Raw genomic sequence first — 26,939 nt, 5'->3', positions numbered from 1 at the left:
GCTCCACCACGTCAGCTGCCCCGGGGGGACCGCGGGGCCGTTCTCAGGGAGCCCGGAAGAGGCATCACGGCTGATTCAGGTCTCCGTCAGCGTGGAGCACGTCAGCTCCAGGCAGCCAGGGTCTGCCTGGACCTGCACAAGGCAACCCTCCCTCAGCAGGTTTGACATGCTGCCAGCATCGCCGTGGTGGCCCCAGGGCTAGGGAGATGGGAGGGGACCCCTCTCCACCACACACCCCCCACCCCATGCAGGGCTGGAGGCCTTTGCACAACTCCAAACCCCACCAAAATTGCCTTTAAATAGCCAAAAATAGTGTGTATCACCCCCCTTCTGCCAGCGCCCTGCCTCTCCCCGAAACCGCCGCTTTGCTGCAAGCCACAGCACAAATCCCTTAATTAGGGGGTTCGTTAGGAACCGGCCCCGCGAAATGCCACCGGCGGAGCAAGCAGGACGGCAGCCAGGGTGGCCCAAGGGGGCTGGCGATCACACTTCTTCTCTGACACCCTGAAACTCCCCTGCCCGCTCTGCCATGGTCTGGCTGAACCGTTTCTACTGACCCCATGGCTCAGCCTCTCCCACATGCCCCAGCTCCTGCCTCCTCCTCCTCCGGGGAGAGGCAGGGAAGTAGGGAGGAGGACCCATCTGCACCTCCCCACCGGCGCACCGCAGCGTGCCGGGGCAGAGCCGCGTGTGAGCTGGGAGCACCATGGCCGAGCGGCTGTCGGAGGAGAAGATTGCCGAATTCAAGGAGGCTTTTTCCCTTTTCGACCGGGATGGAGATGGTTGCATCACCACGAAGGAGTTGGGCACCGTCATGCGCTCACTGGGGCAAAACCCCACCGAAGCGGAGCTGCAGGACATGGTGGGGGAGGTGGATGCCGATGGCAGCGGCACCATTGATTTCCCGGAGTTCCTCTCGCTGATGGCGAGGAAGATGAGGGACACGGACAGCGAGGAGGAGATCCGCGAGGCTTTCCGCGTCTTTGATAAGGACGGCAACGGCTACATCAGCGCGGCAGAGCTGCGGCACGTCATGACCAACCTGGGCGAGAAGTTGACGGACGAGGAGGTGGATGAGATGATCAAGGAGGCCGACTGCAACAACGATGGCCAGGTCAACTACGAGGAGTTCGTGAGGATGATGACAGAGAAGTGAGCCCACCACCACTCTCCTCCAACCCCAACCCACAGGTAACTCACTGGGATGCAGCTTTGCGCCCAACCCCACGTGCACAGAAAGTCCCGGACTAAAGGGTCCACCCCCCCCATTGCAACGGCCACCCCACCCATTGCAACCCCAAATCTTGCATCTCCCCCATCCCAACCACCTCCTGCCCTGCAAGTCTTGCTGGCAGTTGGAAAAAATCAATGTTCATGGTGCTTTTTTTTTTAATTTTTCCTTAATTTCTTCATAGGGAACAGAGATTGTGGTGGTCCCCCAGCCCTTCCATCCCCTTCCGCCTTCTCTCCACCATCCCAGGCTGGAAAATCCTCTTTTATCCCAACTGGAGCATCACCAGCCAGCGTTTACATCGGATGTGGGCATGTCACCTGGCAGGATGGGGCTCAGGGTGCAGACAGACATGGGAGGTCCCCCCCCACGACCCCCCACGAGACGCACCTCTCGTGTCCATAGAGGTGCTGGTGGGCACCATACGTCCCTTGTCACCGCACCGAGTTCAATAAAGAAATGTCCCCCCATGGCTGCCAGTGCTTCCTTCAGCTTCTCTTTGGGGTCCCTGCTGAAAAACAACCTCCCCAAATCACTGACATCGGTGCACTCCAGCCAAGGTCTAGCCCTGCATCACCCCCATCCTCTCTCCCCCCATCCTTTTTCCCTACAAGCTGGAAAGATGCCCCTCATGGGTGCTGGGCACCCTCCAGCCACAGCCCCCAGGGTTCTGGCCATCCCCACCCCAAATCCCCATCACTTTTGGGGTCTGCTGTCTGCACCCCCAGGGTGCCGGGGGGCCCTTTTCCCCCCCCCTAAGCCAAGAGGGGAGTTGGCAGCTGGCTTTAGCCCTAATCCCCATCCTAAAGGTGAGTAGAGCAGGATGCACCTTTCCTGGCCCTAATCCACCCCGTCGTGCTCCCCGTGACTCAGTTTCCCCCACAGTGAAACCCAATCGCAGCCGCCCTCCCGCCCCGGGGCTGGGGTGATTCCCTACACAGAGGGGATTGAAGGAGAATTAATTATAATGGGTCTTATTAGTGCTCAATCACTAACGAGCAAGCAGGGAGGCGGCATGAGCAGGGCATAGCTGTTTCATGGGGGACATCGCAGCTCCAGGAATGTTCAAGCCACCACGAAGACTTCACACCGCCCCCCCCCAACCTCCAGCCCATCCCTGGGGCCAGGATCTTTGGCAATGCCGGTTGTTTTCCCGACGCTGGGAAAACCGGGCAGGTACCTGCGTGCCAGATGGGGGTGCTGAGCACGCTTATGCTCACTCCACCCCGGGCACGGCCCCCAGCACCCAGCACCCAGCACCCAGCGCTTTCGCCACGCGCTGCCCTCTTGCTCGCGCATCCAACCTGCCTGCAGCTCTGCAAGGGACGAGAGCGGAGTAAAGCCCAGCAAAAAAAAAAAAAAAAAAAAAAAAAAAAAGCCCCAAATCCAGCAAGATCAAGAACAAGCAAAGGGGTCACACCAGGCTATTGTACCCGAGCCGCTAAAATTAGACCTTCCCAAAAACACAATTATTTATTAATGCCATGTTTCAGAGGCAAAACTATACCCTGTATTTTTAGGCTTGACCTTTTCTCCTTCTATTCTGGGGTTGTTTAATTACCGGAGTTATTTTTTCACGCCACTTATCCTGAGCTGGTTTTTCTTAACAACGATCTTTAACGGGAGGCTGGAGCCCAGCCAGAAACAGCGGCTCCGCAGCCCCATCAGCCACCGCACCGGCACGGAGAAGAAAGTTTATTTGTGCATTTGCCTGTTTCTCCCTCAATTCGATGCTCAGGAGCACTGAGGGAAGGTTTCCACCGGGGTCACTCAGGATGGACAGGCGGATGGACGGGAGGGTCCTGTTTGCTTCAGCGTTGCCAAGGGAGGGGATTTTGCTTCTCAAATCCAGTTTTTGAAGCCAAAATTGGAAAAAAAAAATCCAAAAGGAGCTGAGGGGGTGTGCAGGATCCATCCCGGAGCTTGCACGCCGCCTCCCCCCACGCAAGGCAGATCCATGACTCACAGGGCGGTTTGAATCGGGCGTTGGTTAACGATTAAATTAATTGAGCGGGTATGGGAGATGCGCTCGGTGCCTGGGAGGTGGGAGGGGTCCATGCAGGGTGGAAAGGTGGGGTGCCAGGAAGAGAGACCAGCCATTTTCACCCCAAAACCTGGTCGGGATAGTCGTCTGCACCTGGAGATGGAAACCTCAGGGTGGGATCCGGGTTAGGGGTCACCTGAGATGGATCCTGGGGGATCATCTAGGCTAGGACCTGGGGGAACCCGTGGGATAGGACCTGGGGGACCATCTAAGAGGAGACCTGGAAGAGGGTCACCTGGGATGGGACATGGGGGACCATCTACAATGGAGCTTGGGGGACTATCTCAGATGAGTTCTGGGAGATCCTTTGGAATAAGACTTGGGGGATCATGTAAAATGGGACCTGGGAGGGGGTGGCCACCTGGGATCACACTGAGGATCACTTAGGATGGGGATTGGAGGATCCCCTGCTATTGGACCTGGGGGATCACCCAGGATGGGACCTGGGGGATCATCTAGGTTGGGACCATCTAAGATGGGATCTGAGGGATCATCTAAGATGGGACGTGAGGTGGGACCACATGGGGTGGCAGATGAGGGCTCACTTAGAATGGCCCATGGGGGATCACCTGGAGTGGGACCTGGGGGTTCATCTAGGATGGGACATGGGGATCACCTAGAACGGACCTTGGAGGATCCTGCAGGATGGGGCATGGGCGATCCCTTGCGATGGGACTTGGGGGATCTCCTGGATCCAGACTGTAGCAGCCGATCCCATCTCCACCACTGGCAAACCACCTTCCCGTATATTTTCCTCCAGCTTTTCCAACAAAAAAGCCAGTGAGGACTCCAGCACCACCCAGAAACGGGCCCAACCATACCCCCCATCGCTCCCCTTCCCTGCTCACAGTTCTGCTTCACCTGGACACAGATTTTCCATAAAATTATACTTTTTAGAAGAAAAGCAGCTCTTGAGCCCCCCCCTCAGTATCACCCACCATGGGGGACCGGAGATGCTTCTACTCTAATGCTGCTGAATCAGTCACAACGTCTCTCCGTTCCCTTTTATTTTAGCAAAACGATAAAAAAATACTTAGCAAATATTTCAATAACATTTCAGCAACCAGGCTTTACGAAAGCATTCAATAACTGCTGGGGAAACAACACTCAGACCACCCCCAAGGAAGACCAAGAAGCTTTTCCGAGCCCTCCCAAAGGATACTGAAAAGAATTCCCCCCCCCCCCATTTTCCCCCATTTTTTTCCCCCTTTCCACAGCCCCCAGGACCGCAGCTCCCTGCCTCCTCCTCCCCGGCAATAACTCCGCTCTTAAGCAAACATGACGTATTGCCTGGGAAATGTCGCTGCCTGAGGGAAGGGGAGGCCCCTCGACACTCTGCTGCTGTAAAAAAGTGGGGAAAAAAGGATTTTTTTTTTTTTTTGATGTGGGGTTGGTGGGGTGAGGGGTTAAGGGATGCCCACGGGAGGACAGCTCGGTCGGGGTGCAGCAACCCAGGTTGTGCTTAGGGGAATAAATAACAAACCAAATTTCCCCCCCCCAAACCCAACCCAAACCAAACCAAAAAATTACCCAAACCCTTCGCAAATCCGTCTTGCCAATATTTAGTTTGGCAGAAAATAGTTTCATTTCTCAGGGCTGTTTTTTAACCTGTTTTAAAGTATTTTTTTCATGCTGGGTTTTTTTGATTTTTTGTTTTTTTTTTTTTCACTTGCAGGTTATTTGTGAAAGGAGAAATTACTCTCTGGGTCAGAAAATAAAAAAAAAAAAATTAAACAATTAAACCCAAATGGCCTCACGACTGGGCACGGGGCATGAGGCAGGATGGGCCACGGTGCCTGGGGATGGCCAAGAAGATGCTGAACGGACCAATTTGGGGCCAGATCCAGCCCCAAGTTCGATGTTGCACCAGATGGGGAACTGTTTGGGGGCAAAGTGCCTAATTTTGGGACCAGAGAGGTTGGTTTTAACCCCCCCCCCCTTTTTTTTTTTCCCCCTTGGCATTAGCCCCTTTGCACCACGTGGGACTGTGGGTACCACCACAGCGCAGATGCCCAACTGCACCCAAGGCACCGAGCTGCTTTGCGTGACACGAGTTTCCCTGGACTCAGCTCAAAAAAAAAATCACGTTACTCTCTCGGCTGTGCTTGCCGGGGCCGGACGGGAGGTGTCAGCGGGTCGGGGGGGCTGCATTGGGCTTCCCCAAAAAGCTGCACCGAATCTTACTGAATTTGCACCAAAACTGCCTCTGCTGCCTCTGAGAGCAGGACCAGGGAGGGGACAAGTGGGACAGGGAGGGGGACCAAGTGGGACGAGGAGAGGGGATGAGTAGGAGAAGGAGAGAAGACAAATGCGACCAAGAGACCAACAGGACCAGGAGAGGGAAATAAATGAGACCAGGAGTTGGGGACAAACATGACCAAGAGATGGGACCAGTGGAACCAGGAGTTGGGGACAAGAAGAACTAGGAGAGGGGAAAAATGTGACCAAAAGATGGAACAAATAGGACCAGGAGATGGGGACAAGTGGAACAAGGAGAAGGGACCAGTGGGACCAGGGCACAAGGACAAGTGGGACCAAGAGATGGAGACAAGTTGGAGAAGAGACCAGTGAGACAAGTGGGACCAGGGGACAAATCTTTGGGCTGGGGATAGGCCGGAGCAGAAGACAAGTGTGATAAGAAGAGGAGACCAGAACAATCAGGAGATGGGGACAAGTGTGACCAGGAGAGCCGACCAGGACAGGGCCCCCCATGTTCTTCCAATGCCAGGTAGTTTGTTGGGGCTCGAGATGAGCCAAGAGCGGTCCCAGGGCTGCTCTAACGCCCTGTGACCTACTGCAAGGAGGGGGGGACACCTCCCCACCCCCCCCATCTCATTTCCCCGGCGTTCCCAAGGCTCAGCACGAAGCCCCAAGGGATTTTGCGAAGATGCATGGGGTTCCTCACGGGGACGCCGGGAGCCCCCAGCTGCCACCGCATTTCACAAGGTTCTTCTCCTCCCTTCCCATGGCCGAAGGGTTTCCCAAGTTCAAGTTACCAAAATAAACCCCCGGTCTCAGCCCTGCGGGGGGGGGCGGTTTCGAGCATGAAATGCAACCAGCCGCCAGCTCCCCGTGCGCTCAGCGATGGCCGGGTTTCCAGCATCGCAGGGTGGGCAGATACGGCTCCAGCCCGGCCGGCTGGTGGGGGATTAAATCGGATGAGGTCTTTGTAGGCGCCAGGAGGGTTTCCTGGCCATCTCAAGGGACCCCGAGTCCCCCAGGAGCCAAATAAGGACCTGCAGCAGCCGTAGGATGGCCAAGGTGGTGACCATCAACCTTCAAGGGATGTAGTCTACCGTTGGCACTGTGGGATTCGGCTCTCTCAACCCAAAAAGTTAGGCATCCCCGCAGGGGTTAACTGCAGCGGCCGCAATCGGAGCTGCTTCATTTTCCATCCCTGCAGTGCCAGAGCCGTCGGGGCTTTTAACGGGAAATTAATAGCGCCATGACCTCAGCCGCCACGCACGCGGCCCCACTCGCCGGCGTGCCGGCAGCCCCACGTAACCACAGCCCACCGCATCCCAGCCGGAGGAGATTTTGGGGTCTTTTTCCCTCATTTCTCCCCCCCCCCCCACCCCGAATAGGCAGGAGGACGGTGCCGTAGCTCTATAAATCACCCCCCCGGAGATGCTAAATAAAACAATAATAAACCCCATCCCCATCTCCGCAGCTTTAGAGCCCAGCGCCTTCCCCTCTTTACAGCTTAAAAAAAAAAAACAAACCCACCTTAATTTCCCACTTTGGTCCATACTAGCCCCAAATCAGCCCTCACAAGACGAGATGCCAAAAAAAATAATGAGCCCAGGCAAAGCTGAAAGGCAGAAATAACTGCTTCGCAGCCCCTCCATCACTATTTTTTGCCCTATTTTCATGCCATCTGGGGAGGCACAACTTGCCCCACGCTTCCACTCTTGCCCCAGCCGAGCTGGGTTCACACGGCTTTCCCTCAATTCACATTTTTTCTCCCTAAAAACGTGCACACACACACACACACACACCCCCTGAGCCGAGATCAGCAGGAATTTAATTACTGACAGATCTGGGGAAATGTGAAAAAGCTTTTTGCGACACGGAGAATTGAAGCCCGGAGACAGGAATTGAGTTGTCTGGAGGCGATTTGTTGTTGTCGTTCATTTTTAACCAGGATAATGGGGTGAAAAAAAAAAAACCAAAAACAAATACAGGTGAAACGAGATCCGTGTTTGCAGATTTAAGAGCTTCGCTGGAATAAAAGAACATCTTGGCTCCGGGGACGCGCGATGCCTTTGCCATCCGCCCACGGAAAATCGTCCGGGCTTGTTTTGGGGAGCAGATTTTCAAAGCTTTTCCAGGATTTGTCTTTCTCCCATGAAAACGTGGCTGGAGCAGATCCACCCGGTTAAATATTTCCCACTCCCTGGGGAGGTTTTGCTGCTTTTTCTGGGGGGGAAGCAGCACCGCCAAGCGGCACCCCGGGGGGAAGTGGCTCTTCGCAACCCCAGCTGCAACAAAACCTGCAGATTTTGAAGCTTTTCACACTCCCATCATAAATCAGTGCCAGCCACACCCCCACACCCCCCCAAAAAAACCCACCTCCCCAAAACCCCACAGGTATATCTTCCTCCCCCCCCCAACCGGCTCCTCCAGTCCACGAGGACCCAGTGAGCAGGTTGCCCAGAGAGCATCTCTTAGGGAAGAGAGGGACCATCCCTTTGTCCCCAGACAGCATCACCTTCCTCCCAGCTCCCTTGGGATGTTGTTTCCAGCCTCCGTTTTCCTCTGGGACTCAGAGTTTCACCCAATCCCTTCACAAGCTGCCCAGGGAGAAGAGGTTTTCCCAGTCCCAGCTCCTCCCCACGTTGCAGCGAGAGGTGGGAAGCATCCCTGGGAAACATGGACTGAAACTTTTTAGGGAGATGAGGGGCTTGGTCTTCATCATTTCAGTGTCCTCTCAAAATCTCAGCCAGCCTGCTCCTGTGACCATCACAAAAACAAGCCTGTTTTTATAGAATCCCAGACTGGTTTGGGTTGGAAGGAACCTCACAGCCCATCTAGTTCCAGCCCCCTGACAGGGGCAGGGACACCCTCCACTAGCCCAGGTTGCCCAAAGCCCCATCCAACCTGGCCTTGAACACTGCCAGGGAGCCAGGGGCAGCCACAGCTTCTCTGGGCAACCTGTGCCAGGGCCTCAGCACCCTCACAGGGAAGGATTTCTGCCTCACATCCCATCTCCATCTGCCCTCCTGCAGCTTCAGGCCATTCCCCTTGGCCTGTCACTCCCTGCCCTTGGCACCAGCCCCTCTCCAGCTTTCCTGGAGCCCCTTTAGGGACTGGAAGGGGCTCTAAGGTCTCCCTGGAGCCTTCTCTTCTCCAGGCTGAACAACCCCAACTCTCTCAGCCTGAGGTCTCCACAGCAGAGGTGCTCCAGCCCTGGGATCATCTCCGTGGCCTCCTCTGGACTCGCTCCAACAGCTCCATGTCCTTCTTGTCCTGGGGACCCCCGAGCTGGACGCAGCACTGCAGGGGGGTCTCACCAGAGGGGAGCAGAGGGGCAGAATCCCCTTCCTCGACCTGCTGGTCACGCTGCTGTTGATGCAGCCCAGGACACAGTTGGCTTTCTGGGCTGCCAGCGCACATTGCTGGGTCATGTTGAGCTTCTCATCCCCCAACATCCCCAAGTCCTTCTCCTCAGGGCTGCTCTCAGTCCATTCATCCCCTGTTCTCTATTGATACTGAGGATTGCCCCAGGTGCAGGACTTTGCACGTGGCCTTGTTGAACTTCATGAAGTTCATACGGACTCGCTCCTCAAGCCTGTCAAGGTCCTTCTAGATGACATCCCATCCCTCTAGCAAATCAACTGCACCACTCAGCTTGGTGTCATCTGCAAACTTGCTGAGGTGCACTCAGTCCCACTGTCTACTTCGTTGACGAAGATATTAAATAGTATTTGTGCCAGTACAGACCCTTAAGGAACACCACTCGTTACTGGTTTCCACTTGGACGTGGACGCAGTCAACCAGGGCTGGTTCATCCTCAGGAAGGTAATTTCAGCTGGTTTCACCAGTCCATAAAGCCACAGGCTCACGCACTGCCTGCCCGCAGCATCACTGCAATTAGGGATGAGGCTGACGAGGCAAGGGGAGCTGGCAGGGCTCCCACGCAGACCCCACACCCCAACTGCAGCCATCTATGGAAGAAACACGGTCAAGCACAGATGAAACCTTTCAGAGCGGGTTTTAATCATTAATAACGCTCCAGCCCGTTTGCACCTGCCCAAATCTTACTGTCACTACATGTTAGAAACCATTAAAAAACAGATAATCAAGTATAAATACGAATAGCATCTTCATAACGTGCTGTACTCTTTCCAAACAGAGGTCAATGCTTTAGGAGCCTGGTGCCTCAGCATCTAAACCCAGAGAAGCCATCACGGTATTGCAGACACCTACCGAAGCACAAGCTGAATCTACACTGTTGGGTGGAAAAGTGAGTTGGTTTGGGGTGGTTTTTTGCAGGACTCAGGAGGTTTTTGTCCCCAGTGGCTTGCAGGGAGGAGAGTCTGGGGTTAACTAACAGCACAGGCAAACCTAAAGGTGCCACGTAGAAGTAGTCAAGGTTTCAAGAAATCAGTAGGGATTTTCCTCCTTGATGCTTCACTACCTTGCTACAGATTTAGGTGCTGGCTTTGAGTTTGAAAATAACACCCTTGGCCTTGAAAGCCCCGATTTCAAAACAAGTGTTGTTCCAGCCACCCATGGGCCAGGGAACAGGACGTTCACCAGCCTCCGAGCTGCCCAAGGCTGGACCTCAAGCAAGCACAAGTCAGCAGAGACGTCCCCAACTCGCTTTACAGCGGCTTTACACCGGCTCCCCCTCAAGCGTGCGGGACAGGCGCCATCTTCTTGCAAGTGTCTGCAAGATCGCTTGTTCCCCTGAAGAAAGGAGGAAGTGATGAACAGGGTGTGTGGAAGCTCAGGTAAATACTGAACGTCTTCAGCGTTTGGGTTGTTTTTTAAATCCAGAGGTAGAACAGATACTTCATGCTCATGCTTGCCTTAAACATGATGCAACCACTGCGTTACTCATCTTCAGATGCCACTTTCCAGAGGACACTGAGGTCTTTGTTTGCTGCTGCTAAGGTTGGAGCAGCTCTTGGGGTTTGCTCTCTTGTACAAAATCCCCTGAAGATATTAAAAAATAAAAAAAGAAAAAACCCACAACAACCTTGTTCGTGGTCAATGTCTTCCCTTCTCCACCGCTTCTTTACGCCAAGAGTCGGAGAGCTGCAACCAACAGCACAAATCCTTCCTTCATGCACGGACGGGAAGGGTGGCTCCTCTCCACCTCGTCTGGGGAAAGCAACGGCTGCTGCTGTTACAAGGAGTTAATTCTTCAGCGTCACGAGGCTTTCTTCCAAGGCATCAGCTTCAGTCACACCTTGTTTTTTCTGGATAAACTTCACATAGTCAGAGAAAAGCTGCTACGATCAAACTTCCCGCTCACAAGCCGACCTTAAGAAGCCCAACCAGCAGCGCCCAGGAGCAAGACTGACTGTCGGAAAGATGATTTTCATGGATGAAAGCAAAACCCTGTTCTCACCTGGGTTTCGCCAAAGCAGCGGGGTTATTTCAGACCGCTCTCCGTGCTGCTGGACCCATAGCAAAGCTGGTGGTGCAGGAAGGAGAAAACCCACAGGAGATGGGAGGTGGCCCGAAATGCTCAACTGGGTTTGCAATTTGGGGAGCCCAGGAAGGGGATGGATGAAAGCAGGACCGGCCTGGTGGGTTTGGGTTTGTTTGCGTTGGATTCATGCCCTGATTTGACATTTGGATTAAAGGGTGAACAAAGTCAAATAATGGCCAGAACCTGACATAAAAATAAAGCAGAGACTGTAACCCAAGCAGAGTCAGCCGAGGAGTTTCACTTAGTAATACCCATGATTCAGCCAGCCTTTTTCATTCCCAACAATTCTCAAACTCTTTAGAAACCCACGGGTCCTTCGGCCGCCACTGAAACAGCAAAGGCACCCAGTCCCTATTAACTAAGCGTGAATTGGGTGTTTGGAATCTCCAAGTTTTTTTAACCCATAACTGAAACAACTCAACCCTACGTGGCCAGACAGTACCTCACCCAGGCGAGATGCATAAAACTTCCGGAAGATAAGGTCCTCTTGAGACCACCTAAGAAACAAAACACAACCAGTACAACAATAACTGGAGGAGGAATCTCTCGGGGGGCAGCCACAACAGCCCTTCCCAATCCATACCTGCGATGCGATGGTGCAATGAGAGACGGGTACGGCTTTAATGGGATATAGAACGACGCGTCCGTGGCCTCTGGGATGTCTTGTGGGCGATTCTGAGCAGTCCACCTCTGGTCACGTCAAGCAGGGCAATGCAATGGGATGAGTTAGCAGAAGTGGAGTGCTGGGGATGGCTCTCCAACAACCTGCCACAGCTTCTTGTATTAGTAAGCAGAGGTACCCTCAGCAATTCACCAGGAGAGGAAAGACTGTAATCCAAATTTGACCCCCAGCGTAGCCCGCAACCTCTGTTAGGGCAATATTATCTCCAAAGCTTCTAATTTTCATCTTACTTTGGGACGGCTGCAGCGATTCTCAGCTCTCCAGGCTATACCTGCAGCAAGGATAATGCTGCTACTCGTGCAGTAACTGCTAACTGCCGCAAAAATTGCAGTCTGAGATGTTAAGGGAAGCCAAAACATCGCATAGGTTTAATTTCACATCTACTCTGCCTGTAATCTGAGCTGTAAAATGCAGTAGCTTAGAAGATACTTCAAAATCAGCTGAGAAATCCCTGCAGGATTAAAAGAACCGAGTGCTAGACAGGTTGGATAAAAGATTAAAAAGAATCTCAATCTCAATTTTCACTTGCAGTTTAGAAACCCAGAAACGCACAAATAAAACATCCATCGGGTCATCAACAGCCATGGCATGATCTGGCCACCTGCCTCAGTACCACAGCACGTCGGGGAAGGACTCAGGTGTTGTTTTGTGGCTCGCTGGGTCTCAAAGGACTTTCCTGGAACACGTCTCCCTCCAGACATGGCCGTAACATGCAGATGTCTTAAGAAAACTGCTACTGAACGAGTCTGGCTATTGCTACCACCCAAGAGATGTGTAGCTCTCTCAGTAAGTCCTTCCTGGACACATCCATTGATCAGCAGGACCTCTTAAAAGAGATTAAAAAAAAAAAAATAACCAAACTTTGGGACCTACCAGAGAGGTGACTTAAAAGAGAGGAAAAAAATAAAGATGAGGTAAATAGGAACTTATAATTTTATTCTCGGTTGTTTGAGGAGTCTTTTGTTTTTACATTGGAAACTTGGACTTTACCATTTCATTATTTCACCAGCTTAGGCAATGTTTAAAAAAAGCAACATAACAAGGGAATTTCAACCAAAAGGGAAAGTTTTCACCCTAGACTAGTGAAAGGTGCACTTTGCTAATACATACTTATCTGTAAGGACATGCATTTTGGGCTGAGGAAGCTTTTCTTGAAAGATCCAATACAAAACCTTTATCCTATCAATCACAGGGATGAATCCCACAATAAACATCTCTAGGGCTTCCCTGAGCTTCTTGGGAATTTCACATTTCTGATACTTTAAACACTAAAATCCGATAGAATTATAAATAGACAATCCCCCGAAGAGCAGGATCTCAAAATTTTTTCTGTAACACAGGGGTGCGGGGGAAAAACGAACCTAACCAAAAATTAAAAGACAAAGTGATTTGCTGGTCACCATTAAAGTGCATTCAGTTCCACCTCAGCTCTTTAACTCTGTGCTTATGCTATTTTCCCCCTCCCTCCTGAGGCTGAGCCGCATCGTGCTGGCTGGGTGAGCATGAGATCTTGCAGGCAGCAGGCAAGCGACCGTTTGCTCTCAGGTGTTAATTCACAGCATGAAGGATTTTGAGAGCCATGACTTAGCTCGATGCTAAGTTAGCCGTTAGACGGCGGATTTCGTAATGTTTGCTGTCATTCAGAGGAGGAATTTGTTCTCATCACAGTGCTAAGACTTCCCATGGGGAGATCAGGGAGCTCCATCCCCTTAGTACCACGTATCCTGTAGGTTACTGCCTTCAGACAACACGTAATGTCTCATCTGGAAGGTAGATGACAATTTTGGCTGTGCTCATACAAATGTCACCCTGAAGGTTTAAATCACTGAAAGGCAAAGCTGCAGTCGCGCCTGCTGAAGCCAAAAGATTCCAGCACAATACTCAGCAGCGCACGGCTCAGGGCTGGCTCTCGCTGCCAACTTCTGGAGAGGCTCCAGCATTGAGAAAGAAATTCAGAGCGGGAAAAATAAAAATAAAAATCTCAAAGCCCAAGGCAGAGCCCAGTCCTCCTATTGCCTTTCACGTGTGGGTATACACCACAGGGATCTGTCACACCACCACACGAGGGACGTGCCCTTGCCGTACTTCAGGAACCACCGGGCAGCAGCTCTGCCACTTATTGCACGTAAAAACCAACAGAGTGCCCACAGTGACTCAGAGCAAGTGGAGAAATATATTTTGGGACCAGCCATCTGGAGGGAAGCATCCTTGGACATGCAGAGAGACCTGCTTCCTGCTTGGGTTTGAAAATTAGACATGGTGATACCCTAGAGGAACACAACAGTAAGAGCTGGCTCACCTTCAGCGAGGAAAGAGCATGGGCAAAGCCAACCCTGATCTGGTAGCAGTTTGTTCTCACTGCTGGTGTTGAGCCAAAGCCCGCTGATGTTCATGGAAAGTCAGTAACCGGTTGCAGTGCCTCTAATTAGTCCTGAGCTTGCTGGAGACTTAATTTGCCTCCAGCTAGAGCACGCAGGACTCTCAAGCCTTGTCCCTTGGCATTAGGCAGTTGTCACTTGAGTTATTAACACAGAGGTGGGATCTAGCGCTCCCACTGCGGAAACACAGACGTCCGTATCCGAGGGCATCACCTCTAAATCCCTTTGCAGTCAGCGGAGACAGGCGCTCCCAAGGCATACCTTATCATCCCAGCACGGGCATCTAAAACAGGACAGATGAATCATGCTCCAGAAGTATCTATTTCTCTTCACTGACTGCGAAGGGAGCCTGGCTAGATCATACGGAGAGGCGTTTAGGCTAGGCACAGGTAAAATTAGGCAAGATTAATCCCACTCAAAGAGTGAGCGCTACAGCCTCGAACATAGCGACAGTCTAACAGATCACCCCAGCAGAGGTTACAACTTCAAGCGAGTGCTACACCTTGTCTGAGCCTGTCCACAGAGAAAAGGAAGCGCTGCCTCATAAATACTATTTACACCAGTTTGCTTAAATTAAAATTAGTTTCTTGAGGGGAGGTAGAAGAGAAAGAAACAGATACTTCATACTGCGGGAGCTAAAGATATCGTCCTTCCCGGCCACCTTCACCCCTGTCAGTTGTAGGACAGGTACTGGATTAATCGCGGAGGAATATTTAGCTTGGCAATCTTCTCCAGTGCTCGCTGCCCGGCGGCTTTCCTCACCGTAACTCTGCAGAGCTGCGACAAACTCAGAGGCGTTTCTAAAATGAGAAAAGAAGATCCAAAGTTAGGGCTGCAGCTCAGCAGACGGCTGATCTTCCTGCAGAGCACAGACCTCCCAGGAGGGTGACGCCTGGCATCGCCTCCACCGTGCTCACGAGCCTGGCTCTGCTTACAAGCGCTCGACCTCCCACAGCACCCAGGCCCCAGGAAGGCACTGCAGAGCCACGGGCGTGCTCTGTCCAGGCTCATCCCCGGGCAAATCCCACCAGAAACACTAAGCACAGCTGCAGAGCGCTTCTCCCAGCTCCCTTCCTCGCCTGCATCCCCTGAAGCCCAACGGTGCCCACCGGATCACCTGCTCTGATCCACTGGGGCTATCCAAGACTTTCAAATTTCCCTTAGTGATGCTGTATTAAGCCTCAACAACACTGCATATAGGAACAAAACCTACTTCCAACACTTCTCTGCTGCTCTGTTTCTCCGTCTAAGGACTGCGTTAACTCTTTCCACTCAGCACTCTGCTGAGAGCTCCACGAAAACTCCCCAAGCCCCTTCCAGACAGCCCCCAATCTGCAGCCCGAAGCCTCTACGCTGGGTGTCGATGCTCGTGCATGGACGTAGAGTGACAATCATCGGGCATGTTGCTCTGGAAGCAGTCATTCCTAAGAAGCTACCATCCATACCCTCATAGTCTCAGCAATCACCAGCCTCCAAGATCTGCATCTGTCCTGGACCTAGTCCCGAATTTAATGATACAAATCAAAAGAAAAAAAAAAACCAACTAATAAAGCTAGAATAGTACTTTTACAACAGTCTGCATTGAAAAACAACTACATGTGCAGTTCCACCAGGTGGGTTGAGGGGGCAGTAAACTCTGGTGAGATATAAGGAGTATTTGTATGGGAATGCAGCGTTCAATCTCTTCAGCCAGCTCAGCTGCAGCCAGAGCAGCACACTTCACTGCTCTTTAAGAAAAGAGAGCAATGAATAAGTTGGAGGAGAGACTACTACAGGGAGAAGTCAGAGGGAGAAGGGGCTATAAGGTGCTCAGCACACAAAGGACCGCAAAGCCAGAATATACTTTATTCTTGTATAAGGAAGAAATTTTTCTTCCTATACAGAATTTTTTTTTTTTTACGATGAGGGTGCTGAGGCCCTGGCACAGGTTGCCCAGAGAAGCTGTGGCTGCCCCTGGCTCCGTGGCAGTGTTCAAGGCCAGGTTGGATGGGGCTTTGGGCAACCTGGGCTAGTGGAGGGTGTCCCTGCCCATGGCAGGGGGTTGGGACTAGATGGGCTTTGAGGTCCCTTCCAACCCAAACCATTCTACGATTCTATGATTTTTTAGGATCATCCAGTGCAGCAGTAGTCTGCAAATGCTTGGAAGGGTCTGTGAATTACTCCTCTAAGGGTAACCAAGACAAAGCTTGACTTAAAGCCATCCTCAAACCTCAGTCAAATGTCTCCTCCAAAATCAGACAGTCAGCACAGCTAAAGTTTTAACACGTTCCCTGCCCCAAATAAAATGAGTTTTCAACTGGGTGATTTCTTTCACCTGACTTAATGTATTAAAGCACAAATGCTCATGCTGGCACACGAGAGGGACCTGAATTGGACCATCTGACCACTGCCATTCAACCACAAGTAAGCAGAGCTAGCCTACAGCCAGCTGGCGTACGTTTGCCACCAAGAACTCTATACCTTCACAGGAAGTTGATCAGGGATCTACAAATCAAAGCAAACTGAGAATCATGATCTCAGCGGAGATCAGTGGAGTTGGCAGTCATTGAATTCCTGGGACAGGGGATCATATCTCACTTACTTTCGTAGTATTCAAAGCACTTTGCTGTGGGACTGCTGCTCCAGGTGTAATCTGATGGTTTCTTTCCTCGGTTGTCCCTTGCGTAAATGTTTCCTCCAAATTCAATCAGCATCTCCACCAGATCTACATTTTTCACTTTTGCTGCATGGTGGAGGGCTGTCTCGTGAAGTTTAGCAGCATTCACATTTGCCCCTGAGGCCAGAAAGAAAAACAAACCTGTTCATGAAAGCCTCACTTGACCCAAACATAAGAAGTGGTTTGACTGGAGAAAAAACTGCTGTTAAAACACGCACGGCTAGAACAAGATCCAAACAAAACAGCACAAACAGGAAACCAAACTGCTGAACAAGTTCTCAGTGCTGGCAATGGATGAGTTTTCTTCTCTGGCTTTATGTTTTCCTTGCAGAAAAAGGACTTTAGTCCATGTTACCGTGTAAATAAGCAGCTGAGTGTGAAGTTCAGAATTGCTTCCTGAATCTGTGCTGTCCAAAGCCAGCAAAGAGCCATTCCCAGTCATCTCAATGGAGTATTCTCATTCAAGACAAACAGAGACAACTTTGTTAACTACTTTAACAGAAATACCCCAGCCCCATGAGATGTTGCAGCTCACCATCAGACACTTCTGCAGCATCAAATTTTAGTTACAGATATTTTTGTTAAGGAAGTTTGGCTTTTATAAGCTGACAGCAAACGGTCCTTCCAATCCCCCCACAACCGCTCGCATCTGATCAACTGATTCGTTCAGCAGAGGTGAGCTGAACCTCACTGAATTCAAACAACTGACTTTTAGATATGTGTGGCTACACTGAACTCTTCTTATAATTAACAAGGAGAAACAGGCATTTCTGGGGAATCAATTAGCGGGTGGCCAAGACAGGGAACCAGAGCAGCTGGAAACAAACTAGCTTAGATGTGTAATTTTTAGACAACTAATGTTCAATGAAGCAAATCCTCGTCGCTGAGCCAAATCTCCTCCTGATAAGCACAGGCAAAGACAAGAAGTCCAACTCTAAATTCCCCCAAAGTCAGCAGCAAGAAAACTGGGATGTGAAAGCTGGAGCACAGAACATCTAGCAAATTCATCTGGGCATAACACTAACCAGGTCTCTCTGGGGTATGATGTGACTTCATCTCTGGTTTTCTGTACAACATCAAACCCTAACGTCCATCCCTAACACCTATCCAAAACCATACGACTGTGCTACCAAAGCTGAACGTGTGCCCACCAGTTGATACCATTTTTGGGAAGAAGCTGAAACTTTGCGCTAAGGGGCTGAAGAGTTCTGAATTTTGTTAAAATAAGAGAATGGGAACGTCACTGGGAACATCACAAACTGGATATTGACAGGCATACTCTGAAAAAAATGCTTAAGCCTTAAGCTTTGCTCAGGTAAAGGAAAAACCTTTCACCTTTGTCATCTACATTATGCTGTGAATGAATAAGCTGTTCAACAAGAACGCCGCTGCGGAACACCGAGGGAAATGCTGCGCGCAGACACCACCCAGAAGAAAAGCCTGTGGCTGCCATACCTGCCTTGAGCAGCAACTTTGCACAGTCCAGATGCTCCCTGGCACAGGCCACGTGTAGGGGCGTCCCGAAATGGCAGTCGTGAGCCTCCAAGTTTGCACCGACGTCGATGAGGAGTTGCACACACTCTGAGCTACCTTTAGAAAGGGAAAAGCTGAGTCAAAAGAAATAATCCAGCTCAAATGGGAGCGTACGGCATGCTGAGATCAGTTTGACCCCCAAACAGCCTGTTGAATATTTGGGGTGACAGCTGCAAAATAGAAATGGTTGTGAGCCTACACAGTAAATACACTGTAGGACCAAGATTAGGACACAAGAAATAGAGTCGTATCTGCACGGCACTGAGCTGGAGCTAACAGGTCTCGCAGGGAGTCAGGTCAAACAAACCTGAACTCAACGGTTTGCACTAAATTGCCTGTTGTTCGTGGAGCTGGTTGTATTGCTGATCCTGCCCTGGGTGGATTAGACCACCTTCAAGACCACTCCAGGTTTACTTTTTCCATTGCTAATAAACGACTTAACAGAAAATGGGCAGTGATCATCATCAAGCCTTAGGAAAAAAGCTTAACAAGGAAAAGCTAAGCAAGAGCTCACAGCTGCATATTTAAGTAACTACCTGTTTGTTCAAAAATGCTGTCTCCCACAGCCTTCATAGTCGAAGGGATACTCTGTCCAGGACAACATATAACAAAAACGGTGAAGGGGAAGAGAGAAGGAGGTATTACATCTTACAAGGAGGAAACTGAAGCACAAAATGATTAAGAGATTTGGTCACGACCATCTAACGGGGACATTGCCGCTCTCACATCCTGGCTTTCCCACTGTTGCATTCGTGCAAGTGTAAGTTCAGGGTTGGAATTACACTCAAATACGCCTCTGCCGCTCCCCCCGCCTCTGCTGCTGTCCCGGCCACCCCTGATGCTTGCCCTTCCTCCATAATCCAGATCCAAATGTCCAGGAGAGGCTTGAGTAAGGGACAGCGGGAGCAGAAAGCAGCTGGCACGTGCCAGGTGGAACATTATTTTGGCCCCTGTAGTTTTCTCTTATCCCCTGGACAGACCCTACAGCTGGAAAAGGCTGCGAGAGGGTCGAGGAGCAGTACAGGCAGCAATGCTGCCCAACAGTCCCTGGCACTTTCTGCCCACCTGACAGCTTCATCGATCAGCTCTGAACAACCAGGAGGGGTCTGGGACAAAACCACCTGATTAAGACAATCTCATGTCTTAATCAGAACAATTTATCCCATCTCAACTCAGAACAGAGGGAAAGGATACAAACTCCCCTCTGCTCTGCTCTTCCCTAATGGTCTGATGGGCAACAACAGCTTACGGTCAATTTAAGGCATTTGGCAGCTGCTTTTGTTGTTTGTTTGTTGGGTATTTTTTTTTCCCAAGCTGCAAATAACCGTGCAAAGACAAAACCGCGCAGGCTTACCATTCATGCAGGCTTCGTGGAGAGGAGATGCTGTGTAAAGGGGAGGGTTCACCTTGGCGCCGTGGGACAGCAGCACTTTCACACACTCTATGCTACCCGAGGCACAGGCATCGCAGAGCGGAGTGCTGCCATCGATATTCCTGGCATCCACCTTCAAGGTAGAAAAAAACGTTAGGTACGCACAGGCTGCTGTGTGGCAGCACCCTCTTGCCTATGTTTTTACTTCTTTTAACCCTACAAACAGTCTGGGCTCAGGAAAGAGTTGGCTGCCCTGCCATAAACCTGGCTTGTGCTGTTCCCACCACTCTCAGGGCACAGATGTACATTAATGTCACAAGTTGAGGCTGTTATTTCCATCATTATATTTTTCTACCACTCTCCTGATGAAGATTACAAGCATTGCGACTGAGTAACACAATGCAACTCCTCATCTGCTTTAGTGCAAGGCCCAGCTTCATGAGCAGACTCAGCCAGGCTAGCTGACTTTGCACCGAGAAGGACCACGGAGCGCACACGTGCTTCACGTCACTGGCTTTGCGTCTTCAGCACATCAGAAGTCACAAGCCCTTGAAAACAGTCATCGCCAGCTATACCCAAAGACTCTGTTTAGCTGATTTTTGTTTCTATAATAAAATTAAAGAAATAGAAGAAGAAACAAAAGAATAAATAGAAATCCCTGCTGGAAGCTACGTGTTCCCTGCTCCCCTTCTGGCCCCTCGATTCAACCCAGCTAGTTGTAGATACTCGAGTCATCTAAATTAGATTTCTAGTCACCCCAGGCTCTGTTGATAAGTCAGTGAGGAGAAGAAGGCGGGGAGACAGAGAGAGAAATAATTCCAGGCAGTTTTTTAAGTCCTCCTCAACCTCAAACACCCTCTGAAGAGGCCTGCCATCCTCTGCTAACTGTCAAGAAAGCCCAGGACGATGAAAAAGAGCCTAGAGCTAGACAGGGAGAATCCAGATCCCAGAAATAACTTCAGACATCAAGATGATGTTCCCAGCTGGATCAGACCCAAATACACACCTGGGCCCCCGCAGCCAGCAGGAGCTTGACACACTGCGTTTGCCCTCGCAGGCTCGCCTCGTGCAACGGGGTGATAGAGTCATAGGTGACCGCGTTGACGCAGGCTCCGCTCTCTATCAGCTGCTGCAGCTGCAGGATTTCTCCCCGCCTCGCTGCTTCATGAACTGGTGTTCGATCAGCCCAGAAGCCTAGAGAGGAAAGAAAAAATAAATAAGTAAATAAATAAAATCACACATGCGGAACAAACGAGTCTCCCTGCTGGAGAAACCAGAAGGGGAACACAAGCTGGCAGCTAGAAGAGAGAGCTGGGAACGAGAAGCTTATTCCTCACCGTGGGATTTTAAATGGGGTGCTTCGTGTTTGTGGGTACCCCATTGACCGCTGCCCTCTCAGGGACTGTTTATAATGCTGGGTTCCCTTATGGTTTCTGAAACACTTTGCTGTACCTGCTCAGAACTTTATCCAAGTACAAACGCCAGCAGCATTCATCAGGTCCAGAATCATCCCAGCAAACTCTTAACCGTTTAGCATTAGGAGCACTGTCCTCCTGGCTCCGTCTAAAAATCACTAGAAATGGGACACCTCCAGAAAGCAACTCAGCCCACCTAAAAATTATCGTCTTGAAAAGTCAACGGAGCTTCAACAACTAAGTTTCTAGCTTCGACACCTTCGCATCTGCACTTACATGGGGCAAGTCTGGGCTTAGCTTCCCAGCACTAACGGACAATATCATCTCCTTGCAGGTGTGTTTTGCTTTCAAGGAAGCAACGAATAAAGAACAGTCCTGTGCATTTTCACGCAACCTTCAGCAAGATAAAATGCTGTCTGTAAAAACATGAGCCTGGGTACCCTGCAAAAGAAGGGTTTATAGGAGGAGTATGGTGTTGTCTGCATGCAGGTCAACACTAAAAACCACCAGCAAAACAGACCTTGCAGCTATATTTCCTCCCCTTTGAGTACATTTCCATAAGACCCTTGTTTCAAGGTGGGAACTCACATCTGTGAAGTGGGAGAGAAAGGAAGATTTGCCTTATTTTTAAAAAAATAAACACTTTGTCATGCATTTCAGTTGGACTGACCATCCCTCTCTCCATCCCTAAACGCAGCATTTTATTTACCAGCATAAAACAGTAAATGCCAACACAAGCCAGTGGTTATGAAAGATGGAGCAGACCCGAAAAGTGAAACCACCCCCACAAAAGGGAATCGTGAGAACCAGCATTTTCACAGCACACAGTATGTGTGGGCTTTTTTATTCACTTGTTAGATCCTCTTTCCCTTCGCCTATATCCCTGGTCAGGATGTTTCTCCTTCAGTGGAGCTTCTCCAGTGGTGGTTTGTGTCAAGAGCAGTGAGAAGTCCAAAAGAGGATGAAGCCCCTGAATTGCCAGCCACCGAGCAGCAGCATCTTGTCACCAACAGGACTGGGAAGAAGAACAAGCCCCAGCAGCATTTCATTAAAGGTCTATCACACATTCCAAAAAACCCAAACCTGCAAACTGCAGACAATTCAAATTTCTGCTCTCCTACTGCAAAGTTCCTTATGTGACAGGCTCACGCGAGAGATAACATCATCGGTCCCCATGGATGGGGATCCCACATCCACATCCAGCCGGCTGCACCCGGGGTTATGGATCAGGAGGGAGACTGCAGCCGGGGCCAGACCTCCTAAATCTGCACGTTGAGGACTTACACCTCTGCCTCGCCAACTGAAGCACAACGCAGGGGAACACGGCCAGTTCCTGATGCAACTAGAGAGCATCCCTACCAGGGGAACCAGCCGCACTGCTCAGCCTTGCACCCGCTACGGTCTTTGCTGCGGTCCATCCTCAGGACAGGCTGCCGGGCTTGGCCTGGTGTTCCAGCCTGCTGTGCCCCATCCCAGGGGCACGATTTCTCGGCAGCTATGCGAGCAGCTCTGTCACCTCCAGCCCTGCAGAGATAACCTGGTAAGCAGCCGCTGGCGGGAGGCAGGGTTTGGGCCCTCTGGGGTGTTGCATGGCTCTCACCCACCATCTCCCTCCAAGGAGGGAGCCATCCCCTCTCCTCCAGCTCCCCAACGCCACCTCTTCAGATCACACACGCATGTTAATTCATGGAGGAACAATGATAATTCCCCGTGCCCAGACGCAGGGGCTCTCCCAAGAGCATCCTCACCTTCCTCTTGTCCCTTTACTTGGGACAGGCCACTCGCCCTACAAACCATCCTGCCCACCCCCAAACCATCCTGCCCACCCCTAAACCATCCTGCCCACCCCCAAACCACGTTGCTAGCACCAGCCCCCCAGCTAAACACCCCCCGGAGCAGCTCAACCCTACCCCTCCACGCACAAACCCACCCACCCCACCCCCCCAACACCCCGGGGCCGGGCTGCCCCCCCACGCACTGATCTCGCCCCGCAGGGAGCCGCTGCTGCCGGGGCTCTCCATGGCCCGGGCCTGCCGGGGGAGGGGGGGGGGCCCGCCGGCTGCTGCACCGTTGGGGCGGCCGCCGGCTCCGGCCTCCTCCGTTCCGCTCCGCTCCGCCTCCGGGCTCCCGGCTCCGGCCGCGGCGGCCGCCGGGAGTTGTAGTACTGGGCGGTGCGGGTGAGGCGGGGTACTGGGGGCACTGGTGTGGGGGGGAGGGGGACTGGGGGCACTGGTGTGTGTGGGGGTATTTGGGGCACTGGGGTGTGGGTGAAAGGGGTACTGGGGGCACTGGTGCAGGGGAGAAGGAGTACTGGGGGCACTGGTGTGGGGGAGAAGGGGTACTGGGAATACTGGTGCGGGGGGGAAGGGGTATTTGGGGCACTGGGGTGTGGGTGGAAGGGGTACTGGGGGCACTGGTGCAGGGGAGAAGGAGTACTGGGGTCACTGGTGGGGGGGGAGGGGGTACTGGGGATACTGGTGCAGGGGGGAGGAGGTACTGGGGGGAAGTGGGTACTTGGGGGTATTGGGATGTGGTGGAGGGGGTATTTGGAGCATTGGTGTGTGGGGGAATGGGTACTGAGGGCACTGGTGTGGGGAGAGAGGTACTGCGGGTACTGGTGTATGTGGGGAGGGGTTACTGGTGGCACTGGTAGGGGGGTAGTGGAGGTACTGGGGTGTGTAGGCAGGGGGTTCTGGGGGCATTGGTGTATGTGGGGAGGGGGTACTGGTGTGGGGGAGAGGGGCAGTGGATGTACTGGTGTATGTGGAGGAGGTACTGGGGGCACTGGTTTATATGGGGAGAGGGATATTGGGAGCACTGGTATGTGCAGAAGGGGTAACAGCAGCACAGGGGGAGGTGGGATACTGGGAGCATTGGTTAGGGGGTACTGGGGCACTGGGGCACTGGGGTGTGTGGGCAGGTGGTATTTGGGGCACTGGGATGTGGGGAGGGGGATACTAGGAGCACTGGTTTGTGCAGAGGTGGTACTGGGGGCACTGGTGTGTGTGGGCAGGTGGTATTTGGGGGAACTGGGGTGTGGGAAGGGGGTACTGGGGGCACTGGGGTATGTGCATGTGAGAAGGAGGATGAAGAGGGACTGAGAGCTGATGTTTGTGGGAGGGGGTACTGGGGGCACTGGGGGTGCTGACAGGGGGTAGGGGAGGCTGGAAGAGCCCCTGAAGCTGGTGTGGGGCACGGGGAGGTTTGGGGTGTGCTGGAGAGGACTGGAGAAAGCACTGAGGGGGGAGAACTGGGGCAACAAGTGTACCAAAAATGTGCTGGGACTATTTTCCCTGGGTCTCAGGGCTGAGCAGAGCGAGTTCCTCGGCGATTATGTCATTGATGCTATTACCTCCTGGAAACAGCACGTCACACGTGCAATGCGGAGTGGGGAGCAGGGCCTCCTGGCCTCTCCGTAAGGACTGGCGTTTCTTACTTATTTATATTATGGTTGAGCTCTCTGGTTTTGCTTGCGTCATCTTGTCATTGGCTGCTCTGCAAAATTTACAAGTATGTAAGACAGAGGAAACAGAAGGATAGAAAGGTGAAGTGATTTGCCAAAGATTACAAAAAGAAATCAGTGCGAAGCTGAAATTACAGCCCGAATTGCTTGATTCCTTCTTGATTCACCCAGGAGAGCGCAGCCCTTCTCTACCGCTTCTCTGCTCTCTCAGAGTAGGAACTGGGATAAGATGCATTCCTTAAAATCTTTACTTTAAAGCTTCCAAAATAATCATGTGCACATGAAGGTACCAGCAGAAACTACAGGAAACAGCCACATCCCCAGCTTGATCAGACTGATGAAACCATCGACAGCATTGCTGGTGTCTCAAATATTTGGACCCCGTCATGGGAGGCAAGTGCAACGTCAGCTCACCTGCCGCAGGGCCACGGCTCCAAGTCCATCCCTTTCCTCAGTTTAGGAGCCCTACGCAGCAACTGCAGCTCATCAAGTTGCCGATCGGTCATCCAGGGTCACGGATTGGGAGAGAAGCCACAGCGACCAACCTGCGGGAGACAGGAGCCAAACATGAGTACATCATGCTCAGAATATGAACGTAAATGTCAGCAACTGCTCTAAACTCTTCCACGTTCTCCTCTGTTTCTCCCGTCTTATCACCTAGGACTGAAATTGAAGAGCCAGGTAACACACAGACTTCATCTTCCACCTTTCCCTCCTCTTCCATCTCTAAATTACTGTTCTTTGCATTAGAAATGTAGGAGAAAGAACCCAGGCTGTGCAGTCATCTGCCATTCATCCCTGGATTTTCTTTCCCCTGCGTACCAGGTTCCCCCTCCTGCCCCACATGCGTGTAGTCACGTCCAGAAATACAAAGCGTTCACTGTCCTAATTCCCAACTGATTATTCAGGTAGCTGATATTCATGAGGACTTTGTAAGAGGCCTTGGTGCCTGTATGTTTGTTTTGCCTTACCCAAAGAGAAACCAAACGTGCGGGTCGGCGTCTGCCTGGGCAAGGAGTTAAATTTGGGTGCTGGTTTGAGAAACGCAACTTGACTCTGCACTTCCTGAACTCTCAAAAAGGTGTCACGCACCCAAAATACTGCCGTCTTGAATTTGCTAGCGGAGCCAAGCTTTGTCAACAGCTGCCGGCAGCTTGGGCAGCTGCCACGCGATAGTGTTATTAACCTTTTCTCATTGACATCCAGGTCTTGAAAGAGGAGGCGTGTATCCACTTTCTTGCATGTCCTACTTTTATTACACTCCCAGTCTTGCAGTCTTCCCCCGTCGTCCTTCCCAAATTGCTGGAGTAAGTAAGCAAGGAGACATAAGAAATAGATTAAAAACAGAGATTAAAAAAAAAAATAACCCCCCCACACACACTCCAAACAGTCTGTGCAGGAGCAGATCTGCAAGGAGAGCTGCTCCTCCGAGGACAGATTCTGCAGGATTCCTTCACTTCACCCTCCTGCCACACATTTGCAGTTCTGTTCATGTTTTTCATTTTGCCCGCCTGCTTTGCATTTGTACGTGCATTTCTCAGGTGGCTGGGAGCTATGCTCTAAGGTACACAGCCAGCTGAAGAACGCCTGCTTCCCCCTTCCATCCACAGCAGGATAAAGGATGAAAACATATTTTAAAAAACCCTTAAAATTACATTTTTAGGGGGGAAAAAAGTAAAATTCTATTGCTTCTTACTATTCTGCAGTGACTACACTTCTAAAATAGAAATCCACCCTGTGCTTGTTTCCCGCTTTGAGGCAAAAATCAGTGTTTTCCAGCAGTGGACATTTCTTCTCCTGAAAATATGAAATTTGAAGAAAACCAATTTTCCATTGCAGAAGGATGAAATTAAATAACTCCAGTGGGAAACTGCCAGTCAGCACATTGGCGGACCTGCTGCTGCTTTCACGTAGTAAGAAAATTAAGTGTGTCTGCACTAACTGCATAAAAACTAAAATTGCTATACCCCGTCAGCTGCAGCAGTATGAGGATTAGCCCAGTGTGGTGGGTTGACCCTGGCTGGGGGCCAGGTGCCCACCAGAGCCGCTCTCTCACTCCCCTCATTCATTAGACAGGGGAGAAAAGGCATAACGAAAAGCTTGTGGGTCGAGATAAGGACAGGGAGAGATCACTCATTAATTATTGTCACGAGCAAAACAGACCGAACTTAGAGAGGGAATTCATCTAATTTATTACTAAGCACAACAGAGTAGAGGAGTGAGAAATAAAATCAAATCTTAAAACACCTGCCCCCACCCCTCCCATCTTCCCGGGCTCAACTTCACTCTGGGCTTCAACCTTCCCCCCCTCAGCGGCACAGGGGGATGGGGAATGGGGGTTACGGTCAGTTCATCTCACGGTGTTTCTGCTGCTTCTTCATCCTCAGGGGGAGGACTCCTCTCATCGTTCCCCTGCTCCAGCATGGAGTCTCTCCCAGGGGAGACAGTCCTTCAAGAACTTCTGCAACGTAAGTCTCTCCCATGGGCTACAGTCCTTCACGA

General features: G+C 51.5%; 2 protein-coding genes across 2 annotated transcripts; one reads left to right on the top strand and one right to left on the bottom strand.

Moving 5' to 3' along the window:
• The first annotated feature begins 706 nt into the window (after positions 1-706).
• Positions 707-1,156, top strand: LOC129214192 (calmodulin, striated muscle). The gene has a single exon (XM_054845480.1). The coding sequence runs from the start codon at positions 707-709 to the stop codon at positions 1,154-1,156; it is 450 nt and encodes a 149-aa protein (XP_054701455.1).
• An 11,374-nt stretch (positions 1,157-12,530) lies between these two features.
• Positions 12,531-23,080, bottom strand: ASB13 (ankyrin repeat and SOCS box containing 13). Its single transcript, XM_054813102.1, has 6 exons — positions 22,953-23,080; positions 20,566-20,753; positions 19,542-19,692; positions 18,110-18,244; positions 16,580-16,771; positions 12,531-14,798 (listed from the first exon to the last, which is right to left on the bottom strand). The coding sequence occupies exons 1-6, from the start codon at positions 22,993-22,995 to the stop codon at positions 14,671-14,673; spliced, it is 837 nt and encodes a 278-aa protein (XP_054669077.1). The 5' UTR covers positions 22,996-23,080; the 3' UTR covers positions 12,531-14,670.
• Positions 23,081-26,939: the final 3,859 nt, after the last annotated feature.

Source organism: Grus americana, chromosome 1, assembly GCF_028858705.1.
Source record: "Grus americana isolate bGruAme1 chromosome 1, bGruAme1.mat, whole genome shotgun sequence".
In the NCBI taxonomy this organism is placed as follows: Eukaryota; Metazoa; Chordata; class Aves; order Gruiformes; family Gruidae; genus Grus; species Grus americana.
The sequence above is the reverse complement of the archived record's forward strand: the minus strand, read 5'-3'. Positions and strand labels throughout refer to the sequence as shown.